This window comes from Pleurodeles waltl, chromosome 2_2 (genome assembly GCF_031143425.1).
Source record: "Pleurodeles waltl isolate 20211129_DDA chromosome 2_2, aPleWal1.hap1.20221129, whole genome shotgun sequence".
Classification (NCBI taxonomy): domain Eukaryota; kingdom Metazoa; phylum Chordata; class Amphibia; order Caudata; family Salamandridae; genus Pleurodeles; species Pleurodeles waltl.
Window position 1 is genome coordinate 974,631,923 of NC_090439.1, and position 15,572 is coordinate 974,647,494.

At 48.0% G+C, this 15,572-nt stretch overlaps 1 protein-coding gene across 2 annotated transcripts in view; it reads right to left on the reverse strand.

The window, feature by feature from the left end:
• Positions 1-15,572, reverse strand: part of TAF2 (TATA-box binding protein associated factor 2) — a 663,535-nt gene that overhangs the window by 316,425 nt on the left and 331,538 nt on the right. For both annotated transcript variants that reach the window (XM_069220673.1, XM_069220672.1), the window contains exon 16: positions 295-547. In XM_069220673.1, the coding sequence (XP_069076774.1) occupies positions 295-547 (253 nt within the window). The remainder of the gene's footprint in view (positions 1-294; positions 548-15,572) is intronic.

The window sequence follows — 15,572 nt, forward strand, 5'->3', positions numbered from 1 at the left end:
AATAATAATGAGCTCAGAATGTCTTTATTCAAGCTAGACCATGTGGCGCCTGTAGGAGATGACATACCTCATTTAAGTAAGGACTGGGACAATTTTGGTTGAGGAGATAATGTGCGGTCGCATTCGTACCTGATTTCCTCCAATGCAGGTATCCCATACAGGATTTCAATAAGCCCCATGCAGATGTCATTATAACTTAGGTTACCCCTATTTGATTTCAATGCTTCTTATCTTTAGAATTCAAGTCATTTAAAAATATAATTCTTTCTTTTTTGCTGTGATACACAATCTTACCTTGGCCAGACAGAAGCATGCCATCATTCTTACTCGATAGAAACATTGTTCTTGCTCAAGTATATCAGTCAGAGCAAGCCTGGATGCAGGGGTCGGAAACGTTTCCAATGCTAAAATGGATTCTTCTTGTGCAACTACGTCACGCTCATAGCGTAACTGGTACTGCCACATGAAGTCAGCTTGCTCGAACTCTACTTTCCTCAACACAGACATGTCGGGGTCTATTCTTATCCAGAGCAGGGGCGAGTCCGCACTAAAAAGAAAAAAATATTGCTTGTGAGAAATCTCTGTGGAGAAAACTGTATTAGAAGAAGTATGCCCAATCACACTTAGAGTGACAGGTCGAACGTACCACATTCTATAATGCTTGGTCATGAAATCTCAAGCCTAAATCAAAACAGTATCTTGCATTGAATCGCACTACATTACATTATCTAGTATCTTCATCTGATTAAATGTTAGTGGAGTCTTGATTCAGGGAGACTACACAGGCATCAAAGATTCATTCGAGATTGAATCCCTCCTTCCAATTTGTATTCACTGCTGGTGAGGTACAACCTGGGTTTGAATTCTAATAACTCCTGTCCCACCTGCTGTGGGCCAGCATGTATTTCAGAGATTCGATAAAACCAAACCTGGCTTTCTCATACACAGACTGTAGGTGCATGGAGTATCTACACATCTAAACATCTAAACAATGACAAAAGCCAGTTGAGGCCATGGTTAGAGTTATACGGACCCTGCTCCCCATGGGAGCAGTCCTACCCGAACTGCCAAGCCATGTCCTCCCGGGACCAGAACAAGCATTCTGGGACTGGTTTCAGGGTATTACCCCTCATAAGCCAAGCTAGCTTGAATCCCGAGGCGCAGCGAGCCAGGGGCCCACATCTGGGCATACCCTGATCACTTATGACGCACATAGCAACACCACAAAATAAAGTGATGGGCGCAGTGTTGAAACTTTTCAAGCATTCACCCCCAGTCACAGATCTGGGTTTAATCAATGGCCTGGCAGCTCGGGCAGGACTGTCCCCCCTGGGGAGAAGGGTCAAGACTGATGTCCAAAGTGGGGTAACGTGGTAAGCAAAATAAAGATGGATTAAACCCAGATCTGTGACTGAAGGGGGGGTGTGAGTTTTTTAAAAGTTTCAACACTCCGTCCATCACTTTATTTTGTAGTGTTGCTGTGTAGGGTCAGACACCTTTGCCTATGTAAGTAGTTATTTATTAATACAACTCCAAATACATCCGTCTCAACCGACACCTCCTCAGCAACTGACAATTAAGGGTAGACAGAACTCTATTACAGCAAACTGAATCACAAGGAACATGCATATACTAATAGGTAACCAAAAGTGATTGAGCAGAGCCATATATAAGGTGCCACCCATACACGCTGGCATCACTTTCTTTCATAAACTTGTCCATGTCCTCAGACGCTTAAGCCCATCAGTGAACTGGAAGAACCAGTGTGCATATACCTAAGCTGGGACCTTGCTAGCTGGGAAGGAGACCATTCCACAGCACAGGTATGCAGTGAGGAATCTGTGATTAGGCAGATTATCCACCAGAAAGAATGTTAACAAAAGTAAGTAACATGTTCTTCTGATGGATACGTTTACTACAAATTCCTCACTTCATAAATAGCTACAAAAGTAGTACAGTCCATGGTGGTGGGTCTGTAGAATGGCTTATACTAAGAAGCATTTGCAATGCAATGGGTCTCGCATTTGCTCGAGTTTGAGCTATTAGCGTTGTAAACTCCTAACCAGACTTTTCTTGCCACATAAATTAAAAATGAAAAGAAAAACAGTTTCACATAAGTAAGCCAATTCAAAGCGCCACGGCATGAGCGTGAAGGAGATACACCAAAGGAAAAATAAGTTTGCTTGCAGTCAAACGTATGGGCAAAAGTGCAGTTAGGCATGCAACAGGGTCTAAGTCCAAAGCAGTAACCAAACCGCCCCAAGGAGGGACAAACGTAAAGCATTTACCAATGATAACAAAGGAATTTTGAAGGGTAAGCCTATGAACAAGCAGTAGTGACGGGCGTCAGGTGGGTGTGGTTGAAAGCCCAAATAGATAACAACAAGTCAGAAAAACAGTGCTTGCACGCTCCTATGCTTAACCTAAAAAGTACTGAAGAACTGACTGGGCAAAATGCTCATTCCAGTTGACCTCACTGTCAAGTCAGTAGTGTTGAGTGAAAGTGTCACTGATACTCATAGCTGCCTGACAGCTATCCAAGACAGGCACTCCGAATGCCAATGCAGTGGTAGCATCCTTAGCTCTGGTGTAATAAGCCCTCAGACCAGACAGGCTGCTTCTTAGCTAAAGTGCAGCACATTTTAATACAGAGGACTATTTACTGTCAGTTGGTCTGCTTATGCACCACTTTGCCCCACAGAACCTAAAAAGACCTGATCATCCACCTGATATTCCTTTGTGTGATCAATGTAAAAGCAGAGCGTTTTTTTGGGCTCCAAACAATGGAGTCTTTCTCTTCATCTTATACGGGATGAGATGCTGCAAAGAAGGTCAGAAGAGAGATGGCGTGTCCAACGTAAAAAGGCATCAACATCTTCGGAAAGAGAGCAGGTTAAGTCCTTAACACCAGTTCGTCTGGGAAAAATAGTGACATACGGAGGGTCTGACATAAATAGGGCTTGACGTAATGAGGGCCTGAAGCTCACTCACATATCATGGTCAGGATATCGCAACCAGAACGACTGCCTTTAAGACGAGTAGGCTCAATGGACAACTGTGCAATGGGTCAAAAGGCGTACACCTGAGGAAAGTGGAAACTAAGTTGAATTCTCTACGTGGCATCACAAAGGGCTTTGGCCAAAACATATGTTGCAAACCTTTACGAAAATGCATCACAATGGGTGATTTGAACAAGGATGGCTAGTACATCAAATTTAAAAAGGCTGATAAGGGCAACAAGTAACCTTAAACAGTCCCCACAGCAGACACGTGCTGGACCAAAGACTAAAACAAACAATACATCTGACAGTTTAGCCTACAACAGTTTCAACTGGCGGGTACCCCACCAAACCACAAACTTATCCCAGTGCCGCCCTAACACAGATTTTGTGGAAGGACATCTGGCTGCAGGGATGCTATCAACAACCTTAAGAGGGCGGTCAAAGGAAAATAACCGTCGTAGCACAATCTCCATGCATGGAGGTGCAGGTTGTGCAGGCCTGGGTCCAAGACTCTGTCCTACGACTGCAAAAGATGATTCTCCCAAAGTGGCAGCCTGATCAAAGGACATATGCAAAGGCCCAGAAGTTCCAGGTACCACCTTCTCCTGGCCCAATTTGAAGCTAATAGGGTTACTTAGACTTGGTTGTTTCTGAGCTTCATCTGAACTAAGAGCAGGAGAAGTAGTGTCAGAAAAGTATACAGGAGTCTCCAGGTAGTGCCTTTTTGGGAACTCCAGTACATGAAAGCATTGACACTGCACATTCTCAAGCCAAGATTCTCCCTGTTGCTGAAAGACATCCGGCCCCAGCTCAGAGGACGCAGACCGGGGATGTGGCAAAGACCTCTGTCCTTTTTCAGCACCAGGAAATGATGAGATTAGCAACTATTCCTGATCTCAGATACTGGGACCCTTTCTGTTACTCCCTCAACCAAAAGAGCTTGAAATGTTCCACCTAGTACGGCCAAGTGATCCTCTGGGAGGCGTTCTGGTGCGGATGGAATGTCCATGTGGATAGTACAGAAATGGCAGGGAGTATCTATGTTCTATGATCTGGAGCACTCACTGATTGAACATGATGTTCCTCCAGCCAAAGAGACGAAAGGTGATGCAACCTCCTACAGGCTATTGCGTGCTGCCATGGACAAATTAAAGTGGTTCTGTGATGGTTGCAGGGTGATGTTTGGATAGCTTGTTGCAGCTGGAGGCCTGGATGCTGCTGGCCTGATCCTCTGACTCTACCTCGAAAGGACCTGAAAGCTTGTTGTTGCTGAAGTGCACACTGTCTGCTGGTAACCTCGACCGAAGCCTCGAAAGAGGTGCTGGTGGTGGAACTGTCAAATTGGCAGAGGTAAACCCAGGGAACGGGCAGTGACTTTACTCTGCCAGAGTCTTTCAAGGACCGAGTCTACCTTCGCTTTGAACAGTCTGGAGTCATTGAAAGGTATGTCAATGAGGGACTGTTGGACATCGCGATGAGAAGCGTGTGAAGCAAATACAGAAGTGGTGCCTAAGCACTACGCATGTACCGACTTCCCTATCCAGACAATCGGTAGTGTCCAGACTAGACATTTAGTATTTTGCAATATCCTGTCCTCCAAAATTAGCCCTTGTAAGGTTGCACAGAGTTCCTCGGGGACAGCTGGCGAGGTGTATGCCACTCTATATGATATTGCATGTGAATAACTGTGCAACAGGCATGTTATGATAAAGAGCATAAGAGTGAGTCTGGCAGAGGAGAACATTAATTTCACGAATGTCTCAATCCTTTTGGATTCCCTATCAGGTGGAGTGGTAGGGAAAGAACTGGGGTTCAGGTGAGTGGTAGAGACTTTCACCACAAAGATCCCTGGAGTAGGGTGCTGCAGAAGAAAGTCTGGGTCTCCAACAGCAGGCCAGTGCTGCCTATTGACTAAGGAGCAAGAGTTCTGCCTGGTTTTGCCAACTCAGCCACCAAAACATCGGTCAGGCCCTTGTTAAAGGGAAGCAAAGGTTCCTGGTTGGATTAGGCTGGGTTGAGGCCCTCTGTAAGCACGCCACGTACCTCAGCCGCTCTCTGAATAACTGTTGAAAAGGAGGTGGACTCCTCAGTATCCATAGTGGGATTAAGGAAAAAGAGGCCAATGTTTGGCCCGACTATTGTTATCCTGGAGGATATTAAAAATATTGCCATCATCATACTGGTCATCATCGTCATTGTGACTGTCCCCAGTTTCATACTGTGGGACACAGACTGGATACCTTAATGTCTACAACTCGCCGGTGGAGCATCAGTCTCAAAGTGCAATAAAACTATTGGCTCAGTTTCTGTGATCAGTCACTCTGGTATCGGCATCATCACTTGAACCAGCAGGACGTAGTCTGTGGAGCTGTAGCCAGGGAAGGGGTCAGCCTCTGAGCGAACTTCAGGGGCAGTCAGCATCAAGGATGGATCCACCACCAGCAAACCGACTGGACACCCTCTTGGATCCATGGGGTCCGAAGGCGCTCCAAAGAGATCCGCTGTGGAACAGGAAATCTGGAGCTTGGCTACTGCCATTCAAAGTAGGACTGAAATGGGACTAGCGTTGGAATTGGATCTGCTGTGGAAGAACATCTCCTTGGCTTAGCAGTGCCTGAAGCATCACACATCATTGAACGGTGGAACTGATAAAACCCAGAAAAAACATGCTTTGATTTCTTATGTTTTTGTGGGGCTTCCTTGATTTAGTTGACCCTCGTGACTTAAATGACAATCATTAACGGGAGCATATTCACGCCCTTGACTATGATTGGGTCCACAGCAACTTTAACTTTAACCATAGGCACTTTTTCAATCCAGGCACTTTGGTCATGGCAAGTTTTGCCTCGTGCTTACAAATGGTCTTCGTGTTCATCTTGGTGCAGCATGGACACAGCGCTCACTAGTCTTTGGAGCTGAGGCAACATAGACAGATGCTGTGGATGTCCATAACAGACAGCTGGCCATTACAGTCACAACCTGGTTTAAATCTTGTAGGCTAAGGGAGTAACCTTGTCTGCACACTAGTTGAAAATTTTGAGAGGAAAATTTCTGTCAGAAGTGACAGGATTCGAGAAGCCTCAGATTCGCATTGGAAGACACAAAAAGTAAGGAACCGACATAAGCAAGCAGAGGTGGTACATATGTAGAGGACCCAATGTCAAATCTGATGGGGGACTGATCTGACATGGAACTGCATGTAGTCACCTGTCAATGTGTAGAGGAACTGCTACAAATGTTTCCAGATAGTCTGCCGCCTGGTTAAATTCCCGAAGGTAAGGAATCTGAAGTTAGAAGTTTCTATCAGAAGCTGTCAAAAATCCAATCACCTAGCATATCCACAAACAGGGTGCCAAAACGCCCAAAGAATATGCTCTCCTTAAAACACTCCCGGGCAAAGAGGAACAAACCGTCAAAGCGTTGTCCATTAAGAACACGCGGATGTGCGTGGAGAAGCATGTGAAACTCATCCATGCGTAATGCCAGAGAACAATGTCTGTTCCAATAGCACTTCCTATACAATTGCAGGTGTCTAGGCCCAAGAAGATGACAAATGTTGCTGCATTCCGGTCATCAGGAATGGCTTGAGCCAATGAAACCAGTAAGTCTTCAGGGACTCCCGGTAAGATCTCACAAACAATGTCCCAGAGTGCATGGCTGTAAAAACCAAGGAGGCATCTGGCTTTGACTTGCTTCAAGGAAAGGCTAGCCAAGGAGGACATGCTTTAGCCAAACATTTCCATGCGTTTAGACTTTTTGTCAGGCAGAGTGGTTGGAAAGGAGATAGGGTTGACTCTGCTGTAGGATACCTCCACTACCAAACTCTCAAGAGTTCAACACTGAATTAAGAAATCACAGGCAAACTATTAAAACTATTCCAGATACACTCACAGGAGGAGGAATGTGCACCTGTAAAACCATGGATTAATGAATAAGTTACTTACCTTCGGTAACGCATTATCTGGTAGAGACTCATTTCCTTTGAATTCCCTGGCATCAGTTTCGAATCTGGAATCCCTTTGCTGATCAATTCCTTGTGTGCGCCGTCAGGTGGCATCGTTCGGATCTGCGTGCGTCGTCTGGCTCCACGTGGCTTCGTCAGCATCATTGGAACCATCTTTGACATCACGGTCACCTATAAGGGCAACTCCCTGGCACACGTTCTTCAGTTCTTTTGTCCACAAAACTTCCACACCAGAAGCGCAGAGTCCTGGATCAAACCAACAATTTGTCTGTGCAAAATTATGGTAGGGCCCTGAAAGGGATAAGCCCTAACTCTACTAGATATATCTGCGGAGTGGGGAGGCATGGGTGGGTGTAAGGAATCTACCGTTAGATAGAGTCTCTACCAGATAATGAGTTACCGAAGGTAAGTAAGTTGTTCATCTGATAGAGACTTCTAGCTGCAGATTTCTTACCTTTGAATAGATACCCAAGCCATAACCTCTTGGCAGTGGGCTACTCCTTACACTATTAAGTCCTGTAGGACTGAACAGGCAAAGTGCCTGTCTCTTCGTACCTGACTGTCCAGGAAGTAATGTTTTGCAAACATGTGCAAAGATGCCCACGTTGCCACCTGACAGATCTCCAGGACTGGTGGTACGCCTCGAGTAGCACAGTGGTAGCAGCTTTGCCTCTGGTACAAAGAGCTCGCAAGCCCTCAGGAGGCTGATCCTTCTCCAATGCATAGCAGATCTTGATGCAGAGAACGACCCAGCGCAAAATGTTTTGCTTCGGCACTGACCGACCCTTCTTTGTTCCAACGTACCCCACAAAGAGTTGGTCATCCACCCGGAACTCCTTTGTTCAGTCAAGGTAGAATGACAACGCTCTTTTTAGCTCCAGTCGATGGAGTCGTTCCTCTTTCTTAGAGGGATGTGGTGGAGCAAAGAAAGTGGGCAGGGTGATGTTCTGACCCAGATGAAATGGGGTCACCACCTTGTGGAGGAAAGAGGCATGAGTTCTGAGTACCACCTTGTCTGGATTGATAGTGAGATGCGGTGGCTTTGATGACAGGGCTTAGATCTCACTAACCCTCCCGGCAGATGTTATTGTCACTAAGAAGGCTGTCTTGATGGTGAACTGCTGGAGCGGACAGTTGTGCAAAGGCTCGCAGTGAGCACACATCAAAAATGGGAGGACCAGATTTAAATCCCACTGGGGCAAAACAAAGGGCGTAGGGGGAAACATACAGGGAGTGAAGAATTATTAGGCAAATGATTATTTTGACCACATCATCCTCTTTATGCATGTTGTCTTACTCCAAGCTGTATAGGCTCGAAAGCCTACTACCAATTAAGCATATTAGGTGATGTGCATCTCTGTAATGAGAAGGGGTGTGGTCTAATGACATCAACACCCTATATCAGGTGTGCATAATTATTAGGCAACTTCCTTTCCTTTGGCAAAATGGGTCAAAAGAAGGACTTGACAGGCTCAGAAAAGTCAAAAATAGTGAGATATCTTGCAGAGGGATGCAGCACTCTTAAAATTGCAAAGCTTCTGAAGCGTGATCATCGAACAATCAAAATAGTCAACAGGGTCGCAAGAAGCGTGTGGAAAAACCAAGGCGCAAAATAACTGCCCATGAACTGAGAAAAGTCAAGCGTGCAGCTGCCACGATGCCACTTGCCACCAGTTTGGCCATATTTCAGAGCTGCAACATCACTGGAGTGCCCAAAAGCACAAGGTGTGCAATACTCAGAGACATGGCCAAGGTAAGAAAGGCTGAAAGACGACCACCACTGAACAAGACACACAAGCTGAAACGTCAAGACTGGGCCAAGAAATATCTCAAGACTGATTTTTCTAAGGTTTTATGGACTGATGAAATGAGAGTGAGTCTTGATGGGCCAGATGGATGGGCCCGTGGCTGGATTGGTAAAGGGCAGAGAGCTCCAGTCCGACTCAGACGCCAGCAAGGTGGAGGTGGAGTACTGGTTTGGGCTGGTATCATCAAAGATGAGCTTGTGGGGCCTTTTCGGGTTGAGGATGGAGTCAAGCTCAACTCCCAGTCCTACTGCCAGTTCCTGGAAGACACCTTCTTCAAGCAGTGGTACAGGAAGAAGTCTGCATCCTTCAAGAAAAACATGATTCTCATGCAGGACAATGCTCCATCACACGCGTCCAAGTACTCCACAGCGTGGCTGGCAAGAAAGGGTATAAAAGAAGGAAATCTAATGACATGGCCTCCTTGTTCACCTGATCTGAACCCCATTGAGAACCTGTGGTCCATCATCAAATGTGAGATTTACAAGGAGGGAAAACAGTACACCTCTCTGAACAGTGTCTGGGAGGCTGTGGTTGCTGCTGCACGCAATGTTGATGGTGAACAGATCAAAACACTGACAGAATCCATGGATGGCAGGCTTTTGAGTGTCCTTGCAAAGAAAGGTGGCTATATTGGTCACTGATTTGTTTTTGTTTTGTTTTTGAATGTCAGAAATGTATATTTGTGAATGTTGAGATGTTATATTGGTTTCACTGGTAATAATAAATAATTGAAATGGGTATATATATTTTTTTGTTAAGTTGCCTAATAATTATGCACAGTAATAGTCACCTGCACACACAGATATCCCCCTAACATAGCTAAAACTAAAAACAAACTAAAAACTACTTCCAAAAATATTCAGCTTTGATATTAATGAGTTTTTTGGGTTCATTGAGAACATGGTTGTTGTTCAATAATAAAATTAATCCTCAAAAATACAACTTGCCTAATAATTCTGCACTCCCTGTATGTACATGCCCTTTGAGGAATCTATGTACAATGGTGGATTTAAACAGAGAAGGCTGATCAGGGAGCCAAAGAAATGCCAATAAGGCAGAAAGATAGCCCTTTAGAGTCCCCAGCAGAACCCTGCTGGGGAAGAGAAAGAATGAAGAGAAGAATATCAGAAAAAGAAGCAGAAAGAGGATTGACAGACCTTTCTGTACAATAATATACAAAGCATTTCCAACACCAGGCGTATACCATTTTAGTGGAGGGACACCTGGCTGCCGAAATAACTTTACAGACTTCGGGAGGAAGGTCGAAAGCCATCAAGTGCCGCCGCTCAATCTCCACACGTGAAGGCACAGAGTTGGGGCTTGGCCTGAGGAGCCAACATGGCAGGCGCACTTTAACCAGGCTACGTCATGAGGCCCAGTTAATTCCTGAAATTCCCAGTACACAGGAGCTGCATGGGGTGCAGATCGGCTGGCTGAGGCAGCTGAGACGTGTACGTCTTGTGTGGCGGACTGAGGCCGACGACGTGGCCCGAAAACCGCTCGGTTGTCGGCCGCGGCCTTGCAGGAAGTGGATTGGTCGGCCAGAGGAGCGAAGGGCGTGGGGGCCTGGAGCCGCAGCCCGAGAGAGGAGATGCTGGGCTCTATTGTGGGAGAAGGGGGCCCCTTCTGGAGGTCTACGGTGCCGAGGTGACGAGCAACCCCTCTCTTCGGGGAGCTCGGAGAGGAGAGGCAGAGTCTCTGGCGAGGGATAGCCCACTGCAGTAGTGGACTCACCTCGAAGGAACTGGCGGGGCCGCTGAGAGCGGTCCCGTAGAATGGAGGAATTGGGGGTGGGGGGGCAGCCCTGAGCAGGCAGCAGTGAACACACGGGTGATGCCTTGCTGGTGTGGGGAGAACCCCTAGGAGCCCACCGAGTGTACGCTACCTCCCCCCTCCTTTGATAAGCGAGAGGACAGCAAAGCCTTGAGATGGCGAGGCAGCGGCCCTACAGGTGCGTGTCCTAGTGGTACGACAGATCCGGCGCAATGAAACTAGTTGTATCGCCGACTTATGACAAAAGCGTCGCTGGAGGTGAGGAGACCAGGTTTTGAGCGGCAGAAGAGGGCGAGGAGAGGTTGCTGGCAGGCACCTCAGCCGAGGCATACCAAGGAATAAGGTGTGGAGCATGACAGAGACTGGTAAATGTCCCTTGGTGGGGTGGGGGGGAAGGGTGCTGATTGTTGTCTCCCTCTCGCCTACGGCCCATCACAAGGGTGACAACAGAGCGGCAAAGGAGTTGGGAAACCACTGAAGCCAGCACCAACCAGAAACAGGGTTGGGGTGCTGCTGGGGGTACACAGACACTGGAGACTCCTACGTATGCCCTTCACCTGTGGGATCTAAAAACCAATTTGGGACCACACAATGGTAGCTGGCTGAGATTTGCTAGTTGGGGGGGAGGGGGTGCTTTGGTGCTGGATACATGTGTGAAATACGGCCACCATGCTATACACCATCCTCTGCCCCTGAGAAAGTAGGAGAATCTGCTTTCGACCACCCGCAGCATGGGGCGGTTGCGCACTGGGCAAGTGGTGGCTCCTTGGTCGGGGTGCCGGCTCCTCATCCACACTAGACAACAAATTAGATGCGGTACTGGAGGTGGTGGCACGCCTAGGAGCCTCATTGGATCAAACCATAACATCCCTGGAGCGAAAGATAGACACTGTGGCAACGGACCTTAACCTGCTACATGCGGACAACAGGAAATCGCTGCTGGACAGAGTGGCGTTCTCGGAGCACGGGGAAGAGGACTCCGAGGGGCACTCCTGGAGAAACCACATCGAGTGGTGGGTCTGCCAGAACGGGTCGAGGGGAACAACTCAGTGTCCAATGTGGAAAAATTGATAAAATAACTGCTGAGACGCTTACACCTTTTTCACTGTTGAACGGGCGCAAAAGGTGCTAGCAAGACCCTTGCCACCGGGGACGGGCCCGCACGCATTTCTGTTTCGCCTATTACACTATGGTGCTAGAGATTCCATCTTACTTGAGAAAAGGACCCTGCAAAGTATTCAGGTGGAAAACGTCAAGGTAATGCTGTTCCCAGACTACACTATGTCTGTGCAAAAGCAAAGGAGCTCCTTTTTGGCGGTGAAGCGGCAGCTACACACCCTTAGCTTAAACTACTCTTTTCTTTTCCCGGCACGACTTCTGATGGTGGCTCAAGGACAGACAACATTTTTCAATACCCCTGAGGCGGCATGGGACTAGCTGGAGGCGATGGACCGGCCCGACGGCCTACGACACCAGAGGCACGTGATGGGGAGCGAAAGACGAGACCCTGCTGCCATCGAGCCAGAGGCCGCGAAGGAACAACTGTGCAGCGACTGTTGCATGCTCCAGACCTTGAGCAGATCATACGGGACAGCAGAAGCACACTGCAATAGGTGGCGCCATTGGGCACCCGACCCGTAGCTTAGACCAGGAGGAGGAGGGGACTGGCACTGCTGGTGGAGACGAAGACTCATTGAGTGGGAGCCTTTCAGTGACTGGGACCGGTTGCAGTTTTATAGAGCCGCCAGAGAGCAACCAAAAACTGATGGCCAGTGACATGTTTAGGGGCAATTGCACACTCTGTTTGAATCTCTGCTTCCTCTGGCCGCTGCTCCACTTGGGGAGGACACTGTCTCTCCCCCCCACCACCCTGCTGTGCCGAGACCCCCCCCAAATGCCAGTGATGCTTCTATGGTTGAGCATGCAGAAACTGGATGTTTTGCGCTCCGGGTGGGGTGGGGTGGGGGGGAAATCGACAGGTAGCCATCCTAATGCCCCCTTGTGGCGCCAACCAAGCACCTACTGGATTGGGTCTTTTGTGTGATTTCTCCCTGCATGAATTCCCCCATAAGCGCTCTCTCTCCGCTGTGTCGGACCCACCATGGCAGTATGTTTGGAAGTTTGGGCGGGAGCAGTTTGTCTCTCCACTCTTATGGTATTTGTGCTAGTTGCGTTGGTGCTTTGTTATATTGGTCTGTTGTTAGGAGCCTCTGCTGTCATTCTTGTCCTGTGCCCAGCCTGTTGCCTGCGAGGGACGCAGGTCCTTAACCCTTCACAATTTTACATCCGCTTTCTTACACCGCCCACATTGCACCAATTAATATACTGACGTGGAATGTAAGGGGTATGCATACGCCGCTACGCCATTTATTCTTATCTCAAAAGACATTCAGTGCATATAGGATTCCTACAGGAAACGCATGGCTCAGACATCTCATTGCCACGCATTACTCCTCCTTTGTCAGGGGAGGGCTCATATGGATTAGCCAAGGTACACCCTTTCTAGCTGAGGAGCAGGTAGTAGACGCTGACGGCCGCTATGTCTTTGTACGAGGCCGTTTAAATGCTCGAGCACTAGTTTTAGGATCCATATATGTGCCAAACACAGAACGAGCATACTTTTTCCATAAATTGTCTGGTGTTTTGTCCCGATGGAGTGCTCTTCCATGGCTTGTGGGTGGAGATTATAACAGTGTCATCGACCCGGGCTTAGACCGTTCCTTCCCACCCTTGCTCACAGAGCCAGCAATATACCCTGCAACATCGCTGCGTAACTGGCTTCAACATTGGCGCTTGACAGATATATGACGCCATGACAGAGACCAAGTATATTCCTATTATGCAGCCCTGCACGATCTCTATGTACGATTAGACAGAATCCTTTGCACTGAAAACGTAATGTTCACCATATCGCACACAGATTATTTAGGTTGCGCACACTCAGACCAAAATCCCCAATATGTGCAGGTGTAGGAGGAGGTCCCGGTCCTGGTACTCCCTACCTAGCGAATGCAGCCGAAGGCATTGGAAGATTCGCCCTTTTGTGAATCGCTTGGCAGGGCTATCGAGACATATTTTGATAATAATGCCCAAACGGCCTCCTTGAGGCGCCTGGAATGGGATGCATTTAAAGTAACGCTGAGGGGCCTCTGTATGTGAGTATGGTGGAACATGCGCAGGATAATTGAGACCAACCTGATGAGGATAGAGGAACCTTTGCTGGGACATGAGACACATGCGCTGCATGATCCAGAAAGGCGCTGCGCCCTGTCAAGGGGAACGCGTACCTCTGTTAGAGCACCTGTGATGCCTTAATTATGTTGCCGACTCGGCTCATGCACATGCTCCAGCGGACTGGTAGGGACGACTGCTGGCGTGGCTGATACGGCAGATTAGTGGCGTTGCGCTCGGCGACGGGAGTCATGTTACATACCCAACGAGAAATGCACAATGAGCTTACGCATTTCTACACACGTTTATACCAATCAATAGTGTCGGCTAGCCCTGAGGAGTATGATACTTTCCTTACTCCTTTACATCTGGCCTATCTCACAGATGATCAGCGACTGGACTTACAGGAGCTGCTAACATTATCCAAATTGCAGGAAAGTATATGTGCTTTAGCCACTGGCAAGAGCCAGGGTCCTGATGGACTCCAAACTGAGTTTTACAAGACCTATGAGCATTTGCTTGCCTCCGCCTCCTGAAAGTGTACGAGGAGGCACTCACTGTGAATGAACTCTGTTTCGCAGCGCGAGGCGCTGCTGATCTCTCTCCCAAAGTCTGGTCACGATCTGACTGTACTGGGCTCATATAGGCTATGCTTAACACGCACTATAAGGTACTGGCTAAGGTGCTTTCCACACGCGTGGCACTATTGGTCCCCCAGTTGGTCCACTCAGACCAAAATGGATTTGTATCCACTCGCAGCACGTCACAGGTAATGCGATACTCCACACAGGCCTTTGATTAATTGGAGTGGGCCTTATTATTTCAGGTCCTCACTCAATAAGGTTTTGGCCCTGGTTTCCTGAGGTTAGTGAAGCTATTATTTACTCAACTGTTATTTAGAGTGAGGACTGGCTCGGCTACCTCTGATCCGACACAAATGGGCAGAGGTACTTGGCAAGGCTGCCTGCTTTCCCCCTTACTGTTTTTACTAGCTATAGAGCCACTGGCAGCGGAGTTCTGCCGTCCTGGGGCAAACTGGGGACGGTCAGCGGATGATCTACTGCTTTATTTTAGATCTATCTCAGTGGTGCCTGCTGAGGTAGCGGAAGTGCTGCAACTTTTTACCTCACTATCGGGCCTACGTGTTAACTGGGGTAAGTCGTGTCTATTCCCATTTCATCCAGACTCGGGAGATCCAGCCCTGCACCTATCTGGTACCCCAGTGCTGTAACGACCCAGGTCCTTCAGATATCTTGGGGTTTGAGTTTATCACTCAGATACTGACTTACATGATGGCAACATTAGGAACACAGTCACCTCCATTTGCGCATATATGACCTTTTGGCAGACGCTACCGTTGTCTGTGGCGGGACGAGTGGCCCTCCTGAAGATGGTAGTACTTCCCCATCTTTTATATTACTTCTTCAACCTACCCATTTATATACGGGCAAAGTTTTTCTGGGACTTGGAATCCAGGATAAGAGAGTTCATCTGGGTGGCTGGTCGCTGCAGGGTGGCATTGGCAAAACTATATGCGCCACTAGACAGGGGCGGCCTGGCTGTGCCTAATTTAGAACACTATTATTTGGCCACACAATTACATTGGGCAACCTATTGGCTTTCAGATCACAACTTGTGGGACACGGCCACGATGAGGCCTCAATGGACACTGGCTAGCATATCTCATTTATTCCACCCCAACCACACGTACCAGGGTACCAAACTCTCTTCTTCCAGGGATGGCACACCGCTGCTAAAGCAGGATCTTAAAGATTACACGTCTGATAACTCCTTATGCGCCAGCTCTGCCTTTATTTGGCACCCCGAGGAATACCACTTTTACGTCAACAGCAG